The 20422-nt window shown below is 38.7% G+C and overlaps 2 protein-coding genes across 2 annotated transcripts in view; both read left to right on the plus strand.

Annotated features, from left to right (window-relative positions):
* Window positions 1-1680: 1680 nt before the first annotated feature.
* LOC121933859 (vomeronasal type-2 receptor 26-like) lies at window positions 1681-11427 on the plus strand. Its single transcript, XM_042473850.1, has 6 exons — window positions 1681-1795; window positions 4343-4518; window positions 6515-7372; window positions 8688-8915; window positions 9870-9996; window positions 10490-11427. The coding sequence occupies exons 1-6, from the start codon at window positions 1747-1749 to the stop codon at window positions 11425-11427; spliced, it is 2376 nt and encodes a 791-aa protein (XP_042329784.1). The 5' UTR covers window positions 1681-1746.
* A 6199-nt stretch (window positions 11428-17626) lies between these two features.
* LOC121933860 (vomeronasal type-2 receptor 26-like) overlaps window positions 17627-20422 on the plus strand; it is a 9734-nt gene continuing 6938 nt past the window's right edge. The window contains exon 1 of the mRNA XM_042473851.1: window positions 17627-17827. Within this exon, the coding sequence (XP_042329785.1) occupies window positions 17627-17827 (201 nt within the window). The remainder of the gene's footprint in view (window positions 17828-20422) is intronic.

Raw genomic sequence — 20422 nt, forward strand, 5'->3', positions numbered from 1 at the left:
GGTACTTATAGCATAAGCATTCCTTTCTCAGTAAACAAGAGGATGTTCTTTGGGAACAGCAGCCAGTTTGGCAATTGATCTCATTTCTTCACCTCTGTGGTTGATCCCAGGGCATTATTATTGCAGCTACAGTAATTCTACTCTAGCAGGAGAACAAAATGGAACAGACCAGAAGTCTCAGTACACAATGGCTCCCCTTCAGCCAAGTTAGAAAGCAAGACAAGCAAAGGCCTTTTTGCACTTTCCTCCCAACAAGATGAAACATGCTGGTGCAAACCTCTTGGCAGGTGCAGGATTTAGACATTAATTCCTTTCTTTCTTTATTTCATATAGTGTGACTATGGGTCATTTTATTCTGTCGTGTGTCATAAGCAGCCCTGAATATGTGAAGATCATTGACTCTCTGTTGACTTAGGCCCAAACAGACAGGCCAAAATAAAGCTACTTCAGGTCACTTTGGAGGTATGCTGTTTAAATGACACACACATCTTAAGAAGCCTGAAGCTGCGCCAAAACTACGCTCCAGTCCTAAGGACTGGAGCATGACTTTAGCACAGCTTCTGGCCTCATGCAGCATTTAAACAGCATACCTCCAAAGTGACCCAAAGCAGCTTTATTTTGGCCTGTCTGCATGGGCCCATAGAAACTGGCTGTTATGAGGATGATGAGGATGATACTTTTGAGAGCCTCACTTTTCTGTTGCCTCCCAACCCCATTTTGAAGACCTCTTTTAATTTTTTGAAGGTATGATCTATTATGAATACATGAAGTCTTTTCTTGTCTCAGTGAAGAAAGAAGAAAGACTGGTTCCTATTTGAAATGCGATAAACATGTTTTTGTCTTTGATTTTTCACTGAAAAGACTGGAAAGGGATTAACCTCCCTGTAATTATCGGATTACCTATGGTGGTATTTTTTCCAGTTCCCTGGAGAGTTCCCTGGGGAAAAGTAACAGCATAGAAAGTTGACCGGAAGAAACATTTCAGATCCTCTGTCTTATTCAAAGATAGGAATGGTAGCAATAGGAATTGACCAGTTTGATCATTTAAAGCATAGCAGAGGCCTATCTTGAAGAATCTTGAGGGAGTGGTAATTCAAGGGGTTGGATGTAGACTGGATCATTTGAATTTATTTCCTATTGACATAAACTGGAGTATCAAGTCCTGGCATATCCCATTAATTTCAGCAGAAACTAGGTTCAAACAACGTAATTTAGACTTGGCTTGAAATCTCCATTATCACAGACAAAGTGCAAGTTTTGAGTGGTCATTTCCTGCATGCTTATTAAAACAGCCAAGCTTATTTCTATTTCTTACAGTCTCTAGGTAGTATCTGGAATCGCTACAAAACTATCATTCAAGTGTAATGGATGGTTTAAATATCCCCTTAAATGTTCAGAGATAGAATAAAGACAGGAAGCGTTTCAACCATCTGGTCACTGACATTTTCACTTTACGCACTTTATTTCAAACCATTAAAGTGGCTGAATGAAAAGCCAAAAAAATCAGGCGTACTGCTGTGTCCCTCTTGAATAGAAGTCTGATATTCCTGGAATAGCAAGAAGAGTCTGCTAAAGATGATGGTCTTAGTGGTGCTGATATTAATGCTATTGCCTCACACGGTGTGCACCTCTCCAAATGTTAAATGTGACATCGGAGGCCTCCTTCCAGCCTTTCACAAGTTTTATCAGTCAGGAAAAATCAACATTGCTGCTATCACATCTCAGAGTTACATATTTTTGCCACCAATGACCTTTCAACAAAACCCTTCTTCTGAACTCTCTGATGACATTGTGTAAGGAGCAGGATTTTCTTAAATCATAATGAGCTCTCGCCACTTCTGAATAAATCCCACCTGCTGGTCTTTCTTGCAATGTAATGTAAGGGACAGGGTTTATTTTATTTTTATTTTTGAAAATCCATAAATTTCATTTGTTGTGACAACATTCTTAGTCTGGAAAATTCTGTTAGGCCTTCCCTATGCCATATTAATTAAGCATGCTTCATGTACCATCTTGTGTCACCTTTTTCATATTTGGAATGCCGACATATAACTCATCATGCATTGCAAATCATTGTTTGATCATACTATTAATATTATTGTTTCTTCTTGGTATTTGTAATGTTAATTCAGCCTGAGAAAAACTCTGTTTTCTATAAGGGAGTGAGGGATCACATGCAAATTAATCCTTTGTTGGTCATATGGAAAACTTTAATGCTTTTGGCACCATATTCCATATAAGAATATTACACAGAAAACATATTTCCCAGGGTTTTTTTCATGAAATTAATCTAAATTTGTCCTACAATAATAGTTTCCCATATTACTTGCAAGTTGAACTCTTGGCCTTTAAAAAAATATTTTCCAGTGTATTGTAATGTATGGTTTGGATGTTTTTATCTTTTGTATTGGGATCTGTTTCTTTATCTGCTACAATACATTTCTCATACACCAGGCATTTGTCAGAAGTATATTTGTAGATTTGAGATCATTGGTTGGCACTACATACTAAATTTGGTGAGACTTTCTTTTCAGACTGATTGCATGCTAGATATTGTGGGCTGGATATCTAATACTTAGCCAATTATTACCAAACTATTGTTGCTTTTTAATTACCTTTCCCTTGTTTTCTATCAATTTCTTTGAAAACTATTGGTAGCTGTTACATCAGTTTATACAGAAGTTAATTAGAATAAGACATATTAGTTAAAATCAATTTATTGATGAGGAGAGATGGATCATCTACATGTCTTTTTCTTTGGGGCTGCATCCACACTGCAGAAGTGATCCAGGCTGACATTTTAACTGCCATGGCTTGATGCTATGGAATTCTGGGAATTGTAATTTGTTGTGGAACCAGAGCTCTCTGGCAATGAAGGCTAAATGTCTCACAGAACTACAATTCCCAGAATTCCATAGTATCTGCAGTGTGGATGCAACCTGAGGCAATCTTTATATTTGCAATGTACATCTCTGCATTTCCAAGCTGCCACTTGTTTTCATTGTTGGAGGTGTCCTCCATAGTGTTAGTACCTAAACTAGTCTTACTAAATAGCCTCTCACTTCCCTGCCTTTAGTTTGTGTGTTGCCAAAAACATTACATTGGCAAAACCTATATTGACCTGTAGCGAATTGCTGCATGAAAACACTTTGACCTTCATTCAGTACTCACAATAAATTTCTGGCCTAAAAATTCATTCATTCATTCATTCTGTGTACATATATGGCTTCTTAAAATATGTTCATTTGGTGGATCTTAGGGTTTTAGTTCATAATGTATACTTCATGGTCTGTTCTCCACTATGCTACATCATTTAGACATCAGTTCATTTCTTCATCAATGGCTCACCTAAAGGTGTATCCCTAGGTCCTTTCACTCTGCCATAGGGAAGAATCAGCCTAGATGCACGAAGACCAAGATGCATCCCAAATATTAATTCTTTATCCCCTAGATAGTTTTCCATATTTGATACTATGTGGTAGGGCCTTGGTATTTACTGGGTTTGGTTCCAAAATCCCCCGTGATATCAAAATCCATGGCTGCTCAAGTTCCATTATATGAAATGGCATAGTAAAAGGCTGCCCTTTATATAATATGGAAAATTCAAGGTTTGTGTTTTGAATTTTTTTTTGGGGGGGGGGGATACTTTCAAACGATGCATGGTTGGATCCATGAATGCAGAATCTATGGATATGGAGGGCTGACTGTACTTCTTTACTCTGTAATAGAATCAATTCTGTGTTCTAGATGTTGAAACATGCATTGTCAAAAGTTTCCTTTTTAGTTCTGCTGGTGATGAGGGTACATTGAAGTATCTGTACACTAAATTTCTCCTTTATACATGATGCAGATATATCCTGTCAACTTAGAAGCATCTGTGAGAGAGTGATGCTTAGAAAAAGCTTCTGCCTGTGGATTGATTGATCTACTACCAACTCTCCATTCATGCACATTTTCATGTGTACTAACAAAAGACATTCTTTGCCTTTATTGGGCAAATATAAGAGTGATGACACATCCACAGACATGAGATCTGAGAATCTGTTGTAAATCTTTCTGTATTTGTACTACTTACGTACTGCTGGGCTCATATTCAGATAATTTTTTTAAAAATCAGATGTACCTCTCTTGCACATTCTATTTTAGTGATAAATCTTAACTTAAATATACATGAAATTAAAGCCCAAAGCAGATCCACTATGATCCAGCATGTACTCCTATTGCAGTGTACTCACTCAGCTCTACCAGCACATTCTGGCCTTGGTGTTTGCTGTGACGGAAATAAATGAAAACCTCACAATCTTACCAAACATCACCGTGGGCTTTCAAATTTACGACAACCACTTCACCGCAAGGTCAACCTTTCTTGCCTCTATGCAACTTGTCTCTAGTGTGGAAAGATTCATCCCAAACTACAAGTGTGACATCCACAATATTCCAGTAGCAGTCATTGGAGGACCTGATTCATATGTGTGTGCCCATCTGACACCGACCCTGGCCCTCTACAAGATTCCACAGGTAAGTCGTGACTTTCAGTGTAGTTTTACATTCTTGGGATTGAAATGATGAGAAAATAGTTGCATCTTGCTGACAGACTAATTAATACTATGGGGAGAATTTCAAAGTGAGCCAGGACAATTTGGATCCATTTGTTCAAAGTGGTCACCTCGGCCCATTTCAGATCTGGAACACATTATCTCAGTCTGAAGCATTATACCAGTCTGAAGGACGGACTAGTGAGACCACATCTGAAACTGCATAGTCAGAGTTTAGGCCCAGTATAATTGATGGATCTCTTGCTCCCATATAAGCTTAATGGTATCTAATCTTCCACCCATTTTTGAGACGTGCTTGGCAGGCACATGAGAGAATGCTTTCCTGGTGGCTATTCATTAACTGTGAAATACCTTTAAATGCAAACATGCCCGTGTCCTTACTAATAGAACATTGTTGTTGCCATTGTGTGCCTTCAAATCATTTCTGACCTATGTCAACCCTAATAGCAATAGCTTTTACATTTCTATAGCACTCCATGCAGAACTCAGTAGTCTCTAAGCAGTTCACAACATGTAAGCTAATTGTCCCCAACATGCTGGGTTCTCATTGTAGTGACCTACAAAAGGATGCAAGCTGAGTCAACCCTGGAGCCATGGAATCAAACTCACAATCTTGTGGCTGCACTACTGACCGTAGTACTGGCATTTAGGCAGTGTACCATCAGGGTACCCTAAGGTGACCCTATCATGTTTCTTTGGAGAGGGTTTGCTATTGTCATCCTCTCAGGCTGAGAGAATGTCACTTGCCCAAGGTCACCCAGTGGGTTTCAAACCCTGGTATTCAGAGTCATAGTCCAAAGCAAAACCACTATACATATATATATATATATATATATATATATATATAATGTCTTTGTTCTTGCTGATATTTCTTTCATCCTCCTCCTATTAATCACCATATTGTGGCTAGTCCCCCCAGCTTCAACGTTAGTAGTTTAATCTTTTTACTATTTCGAGTTTGCTTCAAGATTTTTAATCTGTTTTATTCTTGTCCAGTTTGAGCATATATATAATGGGGAAATGGGATATAAGCATTTACAATAAAAGAAGCAAGCAAGTAAAGGTTAAGGCCAGGATTGGACAGATAAAGATTCAATCACAGTTTCCTATTTTCCTAACGTGGGAAAGGTGGGTTAACAAAATGCAGACATATCTGATTGAAAATTAAAGGAGGAATAGGCATGGAGTGAGATTTGTTCTTGATCTTGTGAACCAAGCTTTATAACAATAAAAGTTTCTTGGTAAAGTTGATTCAGAGGAGGCTTGTCATTACCTGCTTCTTAGGTTGAGTAAGTATGAAAAGGGATCTTGTAGCACCTTTGAGACAGTCTGAGCAAAAGGCATTGAAGCATGAGTTTTCATAGACTTGGTTGACTTTTTCAGATGCATGAAGTGAACTAGTGCCCAGGAAGGACCTTTACCATCATACTGTACGAATAGCCATAGAAATGTAAAATATGTAGATGGTGATGAGGTGACAAATTCAGTTTTTCATCTTTCCTCCTGCCTTTGTCCCCCAACAGTCATAGTTAAAACTGAACTTGTTACCTCATTGCCATACTCACAAATTTAGCATTTCTATGGTTAACCATATAGTCTGATTATAAAAGTACTTCCTGGGCATCCGTTCACTCCATGTATCTGAGGAAGTAGACCAAGTCTGCCAAAGTTTATCCTACAACTTCATTTGCTCGGCTAGTCTCAAAGGTGCTACAAAATCCCTTTCAGACTAATATGGCTATATCTTAGAATTAAGCTGAGAAAATGTGAGTTGCCCAAAGTCACCTGGCAGGTTTCCATGGTTCAATGAAGATTCAAAATCTCATGCCACACAGTTCTAGTCCAACTCTCAGACCACTACACTATTCTGGCCCTTTCAGGACATGGTTACAGACATATACGTAGACACAATAGTAGGAACTTATTTCAGAAATCTTTTTTTAAATATATTTGTTTAGCTTACGTATGGTTCTGCCCCTGTGCTGGATAACAACGTCCAAGGAGCTTTCATCCACCAGATGTTCCCAGATGATACCCACCAATATATGGGGATTCTTCACTTACTTCACTATTTCAATTGGACATGGGTTGGAGTGCTTTACTTTGATGATGAGAATGGACAGACCTTTGTACAAAATGTGCTTCCCATCTTTTCAGAGAAGGGCATCTGCTTTGACTTCATAAAAGGATTCCTCAAAGAAGATTATTCCAGCAGAATAGTAAATCTTTTGGCAGAAGGAATTAAAATGTATGAAATCGTCATGAACAGCACTGCTAGTGTGTTTGTTGTACATGGCAACATTCAGACACTACTAATTATTGGGATATTCCTACAGGTATCAAAATTTGAAGATACACCAACAAAGGCAGAAAGGAAATTATTGATTTTGACAGCCCAGGTGGATTTCACAGAGCATCCTTTACAAAGGTTTTGGAGCATCAATTACCTCCATGGTGCTATATCGGTTGCAGTTCATTCAAAAGAGGTATTAGGTTTCCAGAAATTTCTTCAGACCAGAAACCTGATTTCAGAAAAAGATTTATTTTTCAGGATGTTCTGGGAAAATGCATTTTTATGTTACTTAGCTAACGTCACTTCATACTGGAATTTTGAAAAACTCTGCACAGGGGAGGAGAAGCTGGAGTCTCTTCCTTCTTCTGTTTTCGAAATGAGCATGACTGCCCATAGCTACAACATCTACAATGCTGTCTTTGCTGTGGCCCATGCGCTGCAGTCTATGGAATCCTCACAGTCCAAAAAGAGAGTATTGGTGAAAGGACAAAACTGTGAGATTCTCAGTCAGCTGCCATGGCAGGTAAAACTCAAGGGGAAGAGAGCTCATCACACCTGTATTTGCAAGAGCACAGCTTCCAAGTGCTTAGAATATATTCTATGTGTTGCAAATGTTTTATTCTGACAACTTCTGCTTAGATCTGGTGCAGTCTCCATTTCTTCAGAATGTTCTGGTGCTCCTCCTCAGATTAAGCATAGTGTGAACTTTGATGATCTTTTAAAGTGATCTGTCAAGAATTTGTCTTAATTATTATTTTATGCAAGCATTGTTGGATATTTTCAGTGGAAATTCCTTTTTGGATTAGATTAGTTTTCATACGTTTTTGTGGAAGAGTTATACAAAAATTTCTTCCAGAGAAGAGTAATTGCTACAGACTGAGTGTCAGAGAAATAGGAGCACTTATTTCCCTAGGTTTTGTGAGCAACTGTTAAATCCATTTTTAAAAATGAGAAAGCAGTAGCTAAGGCTGTATGTGCAGTGCAGAATAATGCAGTTTGACACCACTTTAATTGCCATGGCTCAATGCTATGGAATCCTGGGATTTGTAGTTTGTTGTGGCAACAGAGCTCTCTGACAGGGAAGGCTAAATATCTCACAAATCTGCAAATCCCAGAATTCCATAGTATTAAGCCATGGCAGTTAAAGTTGTGTCAAACTGCACCACTTTAATTAATTCTGCACTGGACAGGCAACCTACAAAATTTTAGGATAATAGGGACAGAGTTTTGTGTAGAACAGGAATGTGAAACTGGGACTGGGTCTTCCTCTTGCTCTTCTTTTAGATATCCCCCCTTTTCTGTTGATTCTATTTCAAAGTGGTGTGTGATGCAAAGGTCTCCCTACACAAGAAACTGCCATATTTCAGGACAATGCAAGCAAAGTCACAGAAAGTGCAAGAAGTGGGATGGATAACAAAAGTTCAGAACACAGTGGCAGAGCCAGAAGAACATATTTATCTAGAATTTTACCACATGCCAAAGCGTCCTCCAAAAGTCCATACTCCGTCCCCCGGTGCCAAGACATCCCCGTTCAGTGCTGAGGCGCATGAAATGTTCTGGGCGGAAGGCTTCTGACCGAGCAAAATGGCACCCGTCAGCACTGAACCGGGACGCCAGGGGATGGAACGGGGCCTTTAGGAGGATACTTTGGCGTGTGGTAAAATCCGTTTTTGGCAGGTCGCGCACACACACAAGTGTCCATTTTCCATACCTGTAGCGGGCAAAAAAATGGGTGCGATAAAGTTCTACCTCTCATTAGCATGAAACATTATCAGTCTGCTGGATATGTTAACTGTTTCTTTTTTTAAAAAATCCTTGTTTTCCACCTTCACTTTTAGCTCCACCATTTTGTGAAATATGTGTCATTTAACAACAGTGCTGGAGAAAAGATTTCCTTTGACCAAAATGGCACTTTAGAAGCTGGATTTGATATTATCAACTGGATTACATTCCCAAATAAGTCATTTATTAGAATAAAGGTTGGAACAGTGAATCCACATGCTCCCCAAGGCAATGTGTTCACCATCTCTGAGAATGACATCATGTGGCCTAACAGCTTTAACCAAGTAAGTATCCATGTACATGTTCTGTCCAACCATTTCCCTAAAGGTAAAGATGTGGATTATTGTCCATATTCTAAAAATATAACTGCTGTGCCATGTCATGAAGGTGGTTATTGTTCAGAGCATGCTCATAATACACTTTTTGTCTTGCAAAATCTCAGTGATCTATTTTTATGTTGATGCTAAGTCAATGTTCAAGAAAGAACACATTACAATCAAAAATATGCCAAGTGAATGGCGTGTATAAGAGCAATAATAGAAAATAAATACAAACTGGACAACAGAACAAGAGGATCTAGAGCAGCAGCATATATACAAATAATACTAAAAGGCTGTGTTATAGGACAGAAGGGTATATTTTATTATATGGTAAATGTATCATTAAGTTAACAGATTCATTTATCAAGGAAGAAGTTCATTTGCTCATTCATTCACTTGTGTAAATATTTCTTACACTGTGTATATCCATGGATTTCAAGGTGAGATAGTATCAATAAAAATGATTTGACACGAAAACCATAAAGCTTTAATAAAAAAAAAATCCAAAATGCAATACATAATCCAACAAAGCTGAGTCATACCTAAAATGTCATTAACATCCCGTTGTTGTTGTTGTTGTTCTATGGGTGTGTACCTTCAAGTCATTTCTAATTTATGACAACCCTAAGGCAAACCAATTGTTGGACTTTCCATGGGTGAGTGGCATTGAGATCAAACCAAATATTCCTTGGATGTAGTCAGTGAAGTTGTAGTGTACCATGGAATGTGAGTGCGCTTAATCTGCCTCTCCACAGTCCTGTTGGTCCACATCGCCAACTACATTAAAACTGTGCTGTGATGATTGCAAATCCACCATGTCATATCAGTCCTTAGATGTGGATCAAATCATATTACAAAATGTTGAAAACGTACTTACTGAATGTTAAAATATTGTTTTTTTCCCCCTTTTATATGCAGGTACGTCCTTTTTCTGTTTGTAACGATAATTGCCCTGCAGGTTTCAGCAAGAGAAAGAAGGAAGGAAAACCATTTTGCTGTTATGAGTGCATTCCCTGTCATGAAGGCATGATTTCAAATGAGACAGGTAAGAAGTGTTATGTTTTCAAATGTACTAATTGTGATTTTTGGTTGTTGTCACTATCAAAAAAGAAAAAAGAAAGAAACAGTCTGATATTATCTTTCATGTGTACATAAAATAGTACAGTAAATGTAGTCAACTGTGTATACAACAGGTCTTATGCAGCACTAGTACCTCCATCTGACTAGAGTAAAACAAATATATACACTAATAAATGCATCCAATGAAAAAAGGTATACATAATCCAACTCAGTAGCTGGTATTAATTAAAGGAAAAATCTTGTTCATTAGGCTTTGCTTTACTTGGTTACTGGGATTGGTTTACTCTTATATAAATTGATCCCTGAATATATTTTCCCAAAATTCATGGTAACCAAGAAACAGGTTACAAATGCCTCTTTCAGATTTTGACCAAATTGTTTCGATTCAAGGCTATGCAACTTACTGCAAATTCGTTGCAATGAACTATATAAAATCCATCTATCATTTCTTTTTTTAGACATGGATGCCTGTTTTGAGTGCCCAGAAGGACAATATCCAAACAATGGTCAGCATGGATGCATTCCAAAGTATATCATCTTCTTGTCTTTCGACGAACCTTTGGGAGTCACTTTGGCCATTCTTTCCCTCTCCTTTGCTCTCCTCACAGCTTTGGTGCTTGGGATCTTCATTAAATACAAAGACACTGCCATAGTGAAAGCTAACAACCGCAGTCTGTCCTATGTTCTACTCATCTCTCTCCTACTCTCATTCAGCTGTGCTTTTCTGTTCATGGGTCAGCCTGATGATGTGACATGCTTCCTGAGACAAAGTGCTTTTGGCTTCACCTTTACAGTAGCCCTATCATGTGTCTTGGCCAAAACCATCACAGTGGTTCTAGCTTTCAAAGCCACTCAGCCAGGGTCCAAAATGAGGGAATGGGTGGGCAAACCACTGGCCAATTCCATTGTTTTGTCCTGTTCATTTATCCAAGCCATCATTTATGTGGTGTGTCTGATAAGGTCTCCCCCATTCCCAGAGATTGACAAGCACTCAATGGTCAAAGAAATTGTCCTGGACTGTAGTCAAGGTTCACCTCTTAGGTTCTACAGTGTCTTCAGCTTTATAAGTTTCTTGACCATTGTTAGTTTCATCATGGCTTTCCTTGCCCGGAAGTTACCTGACATTTTTAATGAAGCCAAGTTTATCACCTTCAGCATGTTGGCATTTTGCAGTGTATGGATCACCTTTATTCCAACATATTTGAGCACAAAAGGAAAATATGCATCAGCTGTGGAAGTCTTCTCTATCCTGGCCTCTGCTGCTGGGTTGTTAATCTTTATATTTTCACCCAAAGTCTATATTGTTTTACTGAAGCCGGAGCTAAACAACAAGGAGCAGTTAATAAGGACAAAATGTCCCAGAAAGTCCCCCAAAAATGGTCAAAATGCCCACTAGAGCACATTTGGGAGCAAACACATTGGGGTTTTGCAGCAGCAGGTTCACTGGAGATGTGTGGTCTTCCATTGCAGACCCCTAGCCTTCCACAGCTGCCCAATCCTGCCTTAATGGCTAGCACATGTGCATCATACAGAGCAACATTTTCCTAAATGATGTATCAGACTGTGGCCCTGTACAGACAGGCCAAAATAAAGCTGCTTCAGGTCATATTTGAGGTACAGTATGCTGTTTAAATTATGCATGTGTCCTAAGAGTCTGGAAGCTGCTCCAAAGCCATGTCCCAGTCCTTAGGACTGGAGCATGGCTTTGGCATGGCTTCTGGACTCTTAGGATGCATGCGTCATTTAAGCAGCATATCACCAAAGTGACCCGAAGCAGCTTTATTTTGGCTTGTCTGTATGGGCCTTCATTTTCAGCCTGTTCAAATAGCCATAAGTGATCATTGCTTGAAGGTATGGACTACCCAGAACATGTACATTTATCTCATCTGGTGCATGCCTGCCCATGAGTGGTCTCATTTGGGACTAATATTTGCATCAGAATCAACACTCTTCTCAGTCTTTTTTGTATTTATCAGAGGATATGTGTCATATTTGCTTGTACTTCAGCAGACTGGACTTGAGTACATATCCGCAAGACAAGCCTAATGAGGGCATTTTAGTTTCTTAAGCGCACAGTCTTTAGCAAAGGGAAGCATTACTCAATGAGTGAATAAAAGAAATGCTAATACATGGAAGCTTGAAGCAGTTGGCTTATATGATGCTCACTATACCATAAGAACAGAATGCTGGACATTTTCCCCTTTCACAAGTCATCAGCATACCTTAGATACCTTAGATTAGCTTCCTGTACATTCTATCTAGGCATTTGTTTGGAGTTGAATTATAATCTGTGTTGTGCATTTATACTGATTTAACTGGGCTGCTATTTCTTGATCTGAAATAAATTGATTTAATAAGTAATCTGGAAAGGCAGCAAGTCATGATTTTATTTCACTTGAGGTCTGCGGCAGGCTTTGGCATTATGGAGGTGACAATGGGAAAACATGTCAATTGTCATTCTGTGGGGCTTTTTTAACTTTGAAAAGATGAGCAGTTTTAAGATTTCTCTTTTCTGCATTATTGGTGGGTAGGTGGGTGCTGAATCATTAAAACTGCATCGCATGTTTTGTTATTTTATGTTTTTTACGTATATACGAGAGTATATGTGGAATAATATATTTTTTTAAAAAATGCATGACATTTGTTGTCCTACTAAGGACTTCTGTGAAGAGGAGATAAACATGTTTTTCCCTTTCAGTCCTCAGGGAAACAGTTACACTAAGAAGGTGATTAATTCCCCTGTAATTTTCATTTTGGCCATGACTGAATTTGCTCCACTTCCTTGGGGATTTCCATTTAGACCTAGTGAAGAAGAAAAAAACAAGCAACAAAGAAGGCTGAAGGAAACTTTTAAGAGTGTCCAACCTATTCAAAGCAGCTGATGGCATGAAACAAAGTTTAATCAATTTGATCATTTAAAGTATTGCAGAGAACTGGTCTGAAGAATCTGGGGAGAGATGATTCAGTGGATTGGAACTAGATTAGTTATATATTTTATTTCCTTATGAAAATGTTTCTGTCCCTTCCTACATTGAAAAGATTTGGTTTACAAGTAAAACTAAAACATTTTAAATCAATTAAAATATTTTTTTAAAAAACTAAAACTGATTGGACATAATTAATGAATAAAAAGACATTTAAGAGTAAAACAATTTAAGATTATACGCATTAGGATCTGACAGAACTCAACGAAGCCTATAGGGTTTAATGATCAGCCACATTTTTACTTGATGGTCAAAATCACACTACACTGTTTTAGCACTATTATTCCACTTTAACTCCTATGGCTCTCTCCTGTGGAATTCTGGGGTTTGTAGTTTAGTGTAACCTAAAAACTCTCCATCTTAGACTTCTAAATGCCCCTCCCTAAACTTCAAATCCCAGAATTCCACATTGATGAACCTTGTAAGCAGTGTTGCCAATCATCCTCGAAGGAAATTCCCTGATTGGCATCCCAGAATGCTCCCAAATTTCCCAGAATGGGGACAGGACTTCTTGGTCAGGGGGCACAAGGCACTATAGGAAAGCTAAAGGGGGTGGGACTTCCAGGATGGGAGGTATGTCAGGAGGTTTGGGGGGGGGGGGCAGGGAAGGTATTTTTGACTGAGTTTTTTGGGCTGGAAGGTTAAATTTCCCTGAGGGCTGAATTTCCCAGAATCTTCCCAGAACTTTAGCAATCCCGGAAATGACATTGGAAACCTTTGAAATTCCCAATTTCCAGGAAAAATCCCAGAAATGGGCAACACAGCTTGAAAGTTTGGTGTGATATTGTCCGGCCTCTAAATGAAATCAGTGCTGGTGCCAGTCAGACCTTCAAGAGGAAGGCATTCCACAATTGGGGTGCCACAGCTCAAAAGGCTTTCTCCCATATCCCCATACAGTCTATTGACCCCATTAGTGGGGCTCAGAGAAGGGCCTGAAAGCAGACCTCAGTCCTTGAGCAAGAACCCAAGCCAGTTAGGGCTTTGCATGCCATTGTAAGGCTCTTGAGCCAAATATAATGGCAGTCAATGCAATTCTTTAAAGTCGATGATGAAGATTTACACACCAGTGCTTACCATGGGATAAGCGCTGGTAAAAACACCAGAAAAACATCAGGGATGCACATGTATCTGAAAGCCTGACATGCTTCCTAAACATCAGGGAATTGTCCCCTCACCTTCAGTGTCCCTAAATCATTTGGGGAGCAGCCATTTCCCATTAATGCAAAGTTTCCATTATTGGGAAATGGCTACTTCCTGAAGGATTCAGGGGCACTGGAGGCAAGGGGGATGATTCCCTGATGTTTAGGAAGCATGTCAGGCTTTCAGACCCATGTGCTTCCCTGACATTTTTCTGGCGTTTTACCAGCACTTACCCAACAGTATGCGCTGGTGTGGAAATCTTCACTATGAAGATTTTCATACCTTGCTCAAATGTTGCTCAAACATTCCTGAAACATCACTCAAAAGTGGAGGAAGCACGCGTCTGTGGAAGCCAAGTCCATCGTCATAGAATCGTCGCTCCCTTAGCATCCTTGAATCATTCCAGGGGAGCAGATTTCTTATGAATGCAAAATTCGCTCCCCTTGAAAAGATTCAGGGATGCTAGAATGAGCAACATTTCCATGATGATGGAGGAAGCGTGCCTGGCTTCCACACACGTGTGGTTCCTCCACCTTTGAGGAACGTTTGAGCGACGATTGAGCAAGGTATGAAAATCTTCTATACGCTGCCTATATAGTATTCCAGTCAGCACACCTCTGCATTTTGTTCTGGCTGGAACTTCCAAGTCATCTTCAAGGCATTCTCAAATAAAACACATTTGTCTAATCAGGAGGTTAGACAGGCAGGAAATTGCTGTGGCTTGGTTACCACTGTCTAGGAAAGGTGATAGCTGGTGCACAAACCAAATCTGGTGCCAGATGCTATGAGCCACAGAATCCCCTTAGGCCTCCCAAGACAAGAATTAATCCAGGAGTACTCTCAAGCTGTGTACCTGCTGCTCCAGGGGCAGTGGACATTGTGCTTTACCCAAGACAATGTGGTTTACCCAATTCCTAGGTCCAAAACCCACCAATCCATACAGCCATATCTCCCTCTTCCCAAGATCATTCCGATAGGGAGCATACATTCCTTCTTCATTTCTTGGGATTCACCCAAACACATAGATTAGGTTATTTATATTTAATTAATTAAATAAATGAGAAACAACTGAAATAACTGGCAGATTTTAGTTCTGGCTTGTCCTACAAATTTCTGTGGAAACTAGGTTTAAACAGTTTAGTCCAGGCCCAGCCAAAGGGCTCCAGCATCAGAGATAACTTATAGTTCTGTGTGACTCTCTCCCCTACAATTATCAAAACAACCATGATTATTTCCACTTCTTCTTAAAGTCCCTTGGTAGAATAGACACTACAAAATGATCAGTAATGGGTTCTATAAATATCCTTTAAAATATTCAAAGATAGGCTAGAGACAGGCAGGTTCCCATTGCTGATAAATTCCACTTTAGATATTTACAATCAAACCATTATATCTCCAGGATGACTAGCCACAAAACTCAGGCCATGCCACTCAGATCATCTCAGACAAAACTCTGATATTTGCTAGGGTAGCAAGGATTTTTAAGAAAAGATGATGGAATTAGCGGTGCTGATATTAGTGCTCTTGCCTCCCACAGCATGCACATCTCCTAATATTAAATGTCATGTCAGGGGCCTCCTTCCAGGACTCCACACATTTTATCAGCCGAGAGACATCAATATTGCACTCATTACTACTCAGCGTCTCATATTTTCACAACCAATGACTTTTAAAGAACTTCCCTCTCCTGAACTATCTGAAAAGTTCATGTAAGAAGCTATATTTTCTTAGATCATAAAATGCAGCACCTTCCATTCTTATGATTAAATTCCATTTTGCAATCTTTTTAATGTTATGTAAGATGTTGGGGTTATTTATTAATATTAAATTATACATTATATCTATCCTAACAACATTCTTAAATAGGTAGTTGTAATGATAGAATTCCCCTCTTGCAGATTCATTCGGCATGATATTAAAAACATTTTTTCTTCTCTTTTGGAATAGTGGCATATGGTTTCCTATGCATTGCTAATAATTTTTATTGTTGATATTAATATTATTGTTGTTGATCAGTATTTGCAATACTAGCTCAGGCTGAGAGGGACTCTGTAAGGATATACATGGAAAAATAGTTAAACATGTCCAGATAGATGTTATGTCCAAGATTAGACTTTTGGGCTTTTAAAAATTATTTATTTTATAATTATTATAATATCTGATTCAGTTATCTTTTTCTTCTGTCTGCCCTTGTTTTTGTTTGTATATCAATCTATTTCTTTGTTGGTTGCAATATGTTTCACTTATATAAGGCATAATAACAACCCTGTTTAAGAACTGTGTATTTGCAGATCTGAATTCATTGATTACAACTACATACTAAACTGTTTTTTTTGCAATCTGGATGGTCTTTTATACTGGATATTCTGGACTGCAAATCTGACTCAATCCATTTTTTACCAAAATATGGGGGGGGTGTAAAAAAAAGCTTTATTTTCTACTGATTTCTTAATGTTTTCATTGAAAATTATTGGTAGCTGTTACAAGGAGTTGTGCAATCTCTCTTTTCAGATAATACTTTTCATTGATGAAGAGAATTGGTTCACCTAAATTTCCATCACTCAGAATATATTTGTATTTCCAATCTGAACCTTTGCATTCCTATGCTTCAGCTCCTGTTTCTGTTGATGGTGGTCACTGCAGCAGTATTAGAAAATAAACTGGTCTTACTTTTTAAAAAAAAATCCTCCATCCTTAGTCAGTTTCATTGTATGCAGTGTACATAGTGTTAAAAACATTAAATTGCTGACTTTTTAAAAAATTACATTGACCAAGAGTAAATTGTTACATGGAAGACCTTTGTCCCTCATTCAGTCCTCAAAATAAATTTCTGTGTTCAAATTTCTCCTTTCTATATCATCATCATCATAGTTTATTGTGCTAGAGTAAGACCATGGCAAAAAGCTTTAAAAATACAAAAGACATTTAAGAAAAGTCCAAAAGATATCCCATGTGCTGCTGATGTACAACGTTAACTTTGAGCCTTCTCTGAGAGAATGGAGCACAAAGACAGTTTCTATGTCTGACTGCTGATTGTTCAATTGACCAAGTTACATTTTATGTGCATTAAGAAAAGACATTCTCTGCTTTTATTACAAATAAATCCAACAGTAATAACAAATCTATATGAAGAAAGATTCAACATGGGCCTGAATTTGTGTTTAAATATTTATTTGTGTCTACTAACCCATGTACTATAGGGCTGATATTCAGAGAAGTAAAAAAATATTTGATGTATCTCCCAGTCTAGGTGAACCGTGCATCAGTAGGGGCCACAGATTGTATTTTAGCATGGTATAATAACTAAATTTATATGAAACTGAAATATACCAGCATCCAAAAGCAGATGCACTATGACCCAGTGTGTACTCCCATTGCAGTGTGCTCACACAGCTCTACCAGCATATAGTGGCTATGAGATTTGCTGTGAAGGAAATAAATGGAAACCCCCAGATCTTATCCAATGTCAGCATGGGCTTTCAGATCTATGACAGCCAGCTCCGTGCAAGTTCAGCCCTTCTTGCCTCTGTGGAACTTCTCTCAAATCGGGAAAGATTAATCCCAAATTACAAATGTGGCATCCATTATCATCCAGTAGCAGTCATTGTGGCACCTGATTCTTATGTCTGTGTCACAGTTGCACCCATCTTAGCTCTCTACAAGATTCCACAGGTAAGCTTTGCCTTTTGGAAGTACTTTTCAATTCCTTGATTGAGCCTGTCCATCTGCATTCCTTTTTTCCAACTGTCTTCTACCTTGTCTTTTCTAGTGGGTGGTCCTGTCTTCTCAAGATGTGTCCAAAATACACCAGTCTCAGTTTAGTCATCTTGGCTTCTAGGGATAGTTCACACTTAATTTGTTCTAGGAGCCATTTATTTGTCTTTTTAGCAATCCACAGTATCTGTGAACCTCTTCTCCAGCACCACATTTCAAATAAAGTCATTTTCTTTTTGTCAGCTTTATTAGCTGTCTAGCTTTTACATAGTGCACAAACATAAACATTTGTGAGGGAAGGGTTACATAAAAATCAATGCTCGTTGCATAATTCAGAGGAAAGAAAATTCTGAACTATGACCAGAATCCACATGAGTACTTACAAATCTGTAACTGAGGGTTATGCACTTGTGACTGCTATATATTCATAATCTCTATGTAGCCCCTAGTTTAGAGCCCACATAGGGACCATAAAAGTCTCTGAAACTCCACTTACTGGTCTGCAGCCACTGGGATTGATGGGAGTCTGTTTCCCTGTTAACCGAGAAGCAGCTGCCTAACATTCCCACCCACATCCCTTGCATGAGCAATATCCAGCGTGAGGGGATATTGCAACTGGAGTTCTTCTGCCTGTCATACTAGAAGGTTGAGAGTCTCAGGCATATTCTTCTCAATTGAGGGGAATAGACTTCTAGCGATCCCAGTAAGTGTGGTTTGGGGGGGGGGGGGCAGTGGCCTGGCTGGAATCCAGTAGTTAACAATGTTACGTAGTACATGTATGTAGAAAAAAATGCACCAAAACTTCCCTTGTGCAAAACATTCAACAATGTTGATGTCTCACATTCAAGGAAGAAATAAACAAAAGTTGACACTCCTGGCACTGGCCAGATTGGAAAGATCCACTTTATATCCCACCCACCCCCAATGTTCCTTACTTAAGACAATCTGTACTCTTAAGACTTACTGTATTCTTTCTCTCCACATCTCCAGATTTCATGCATTTATATAAAGTCTTTGACAGGTACAGTTGATTTCTTTCTCAATAGAGTTCCAATGATTAGGATTTCCAAATATTCAGGTTTCCGATCCATCATGGGTTGGATTGAGACAATCGACAATGAATCAAGGTACTCATCTAAACCAATGCATTTGGTTCCAAATCAAGTCAAGGGAGCCTGCATAACTGTTGCCATTTTAGATGCCAGAGATTACCATGTTGACTTCAGTTTCACCACAGTTGTATTTTTACAGTGTGCTGTCTGTGGTTCTACTTTTGAACAGTGCCCAGAAATGGCAACAGGTTCCAAATATTCATTGCCAACAATGATGATAACCAAAAGCATACTATTCAAATGCTGAAAAAAATTATTCCATGGTCTATTCTACCTCTGACCACAACTGAAAGCACTTCTGTAACCTCTGAAAAACTATGTGCATTTGGACAAGGAAAACTGATGGATCACTTGCTTCTGTGTGAGCCCAATAATATCTAAAGTTTTGCTGAAGGAGACAGCTAGCATGTTGCATCTGTTTCTGAAGCCCACTTGGCAGGGACATGAGAGAGGGTTTACTCGGGGGACATCCATTTATTGTGAAATGCCCTTTATTGGGAAGCTTTATTAATGGAACTTTACAGCTATGCAAAAGCCTTCTTGTAATTTTTTAATCTCTCTTATCTAATTTTTTTAAACTGCAGGTGGAAATATAAAAGGCAGAAGGGCAAATAAAACATTCAGGTACAATGTTTGTTCCTGATCTAAATAATCAGTTTATGACAGTCAGATTGTTACAGCTGATGTTTTGGCTTGAGAGCTTCATCTGTTAGACCATAGCACACCTGTGTCCTGACAGATAGGAGGCTCAAAATGAAATCTGGCTTACTTCTGAGTTGATACTGTGGGACATGGAACACAATTTGACTATTGTTTTTTGTGGGTTTTTTGGGGCTATGTGGCCATGTTCTAGAAAACTAACAAGAAAATGCTTGCCTGGAAAAAGTTGGGTCCTCAGCAAATGGGAAACCAGTCAGAGTCAAGAGCTTTCCCAACAGATAATGATCACCAATTAGCAGACACTAATCCTCTTTTGCATTAGCCTCACAGCCTGAGGCCTGCCTTTAACACAGAAGAATACACATGCAAATCACTCCTGCATTCCCAGGCTCACACAGTATATATACACCCAACTTTTTCCAGGCAAAGCATTCTCTGAAGATGTCAGCCACAGATGCTGGAGAAAAGTCAGGAAGAAACTCTTCTAGAACATGACCACATAGCCCGAAAAACCCACAAAAAACTTTGGATGCCGGCCATGAAAGCCTTCAACTTCGAATTTGAGTATTACTTTTTTCCCCACACAAACCTGCGAAAACACTAAGATCATCAGGGCAAGGCTTTATCTTGGTCCCAGCACCATCATAGGCTTACTTGTGAGTATACAAGAGTCAGTCTCTATATGTTTAATGTAATTTTGTCCTGTTTAAATAACATGATTTTTTAAAATATATTATTATTATTATTATTATTATTATTATTATTATTATTATTATTATTA

Source organism: Sceloporus undulatus, chromosome 6 (genome assembly GCF_019175285.1).
Source record: "Sceloporus undulatus isolate JIND9_A2432 ecotype Alabama chromosome 6, SceUnd_v1.1, whole genome shotgun sequence".
In the NCBI taxonomy this organism is placed as follows: domain Eukaryota; kingdom Metazoa; phylum Chordata; class Lepidosauria; order Squamata; family Phrynosomatidae; genus Sceloporus; species Sceloporus undulatus.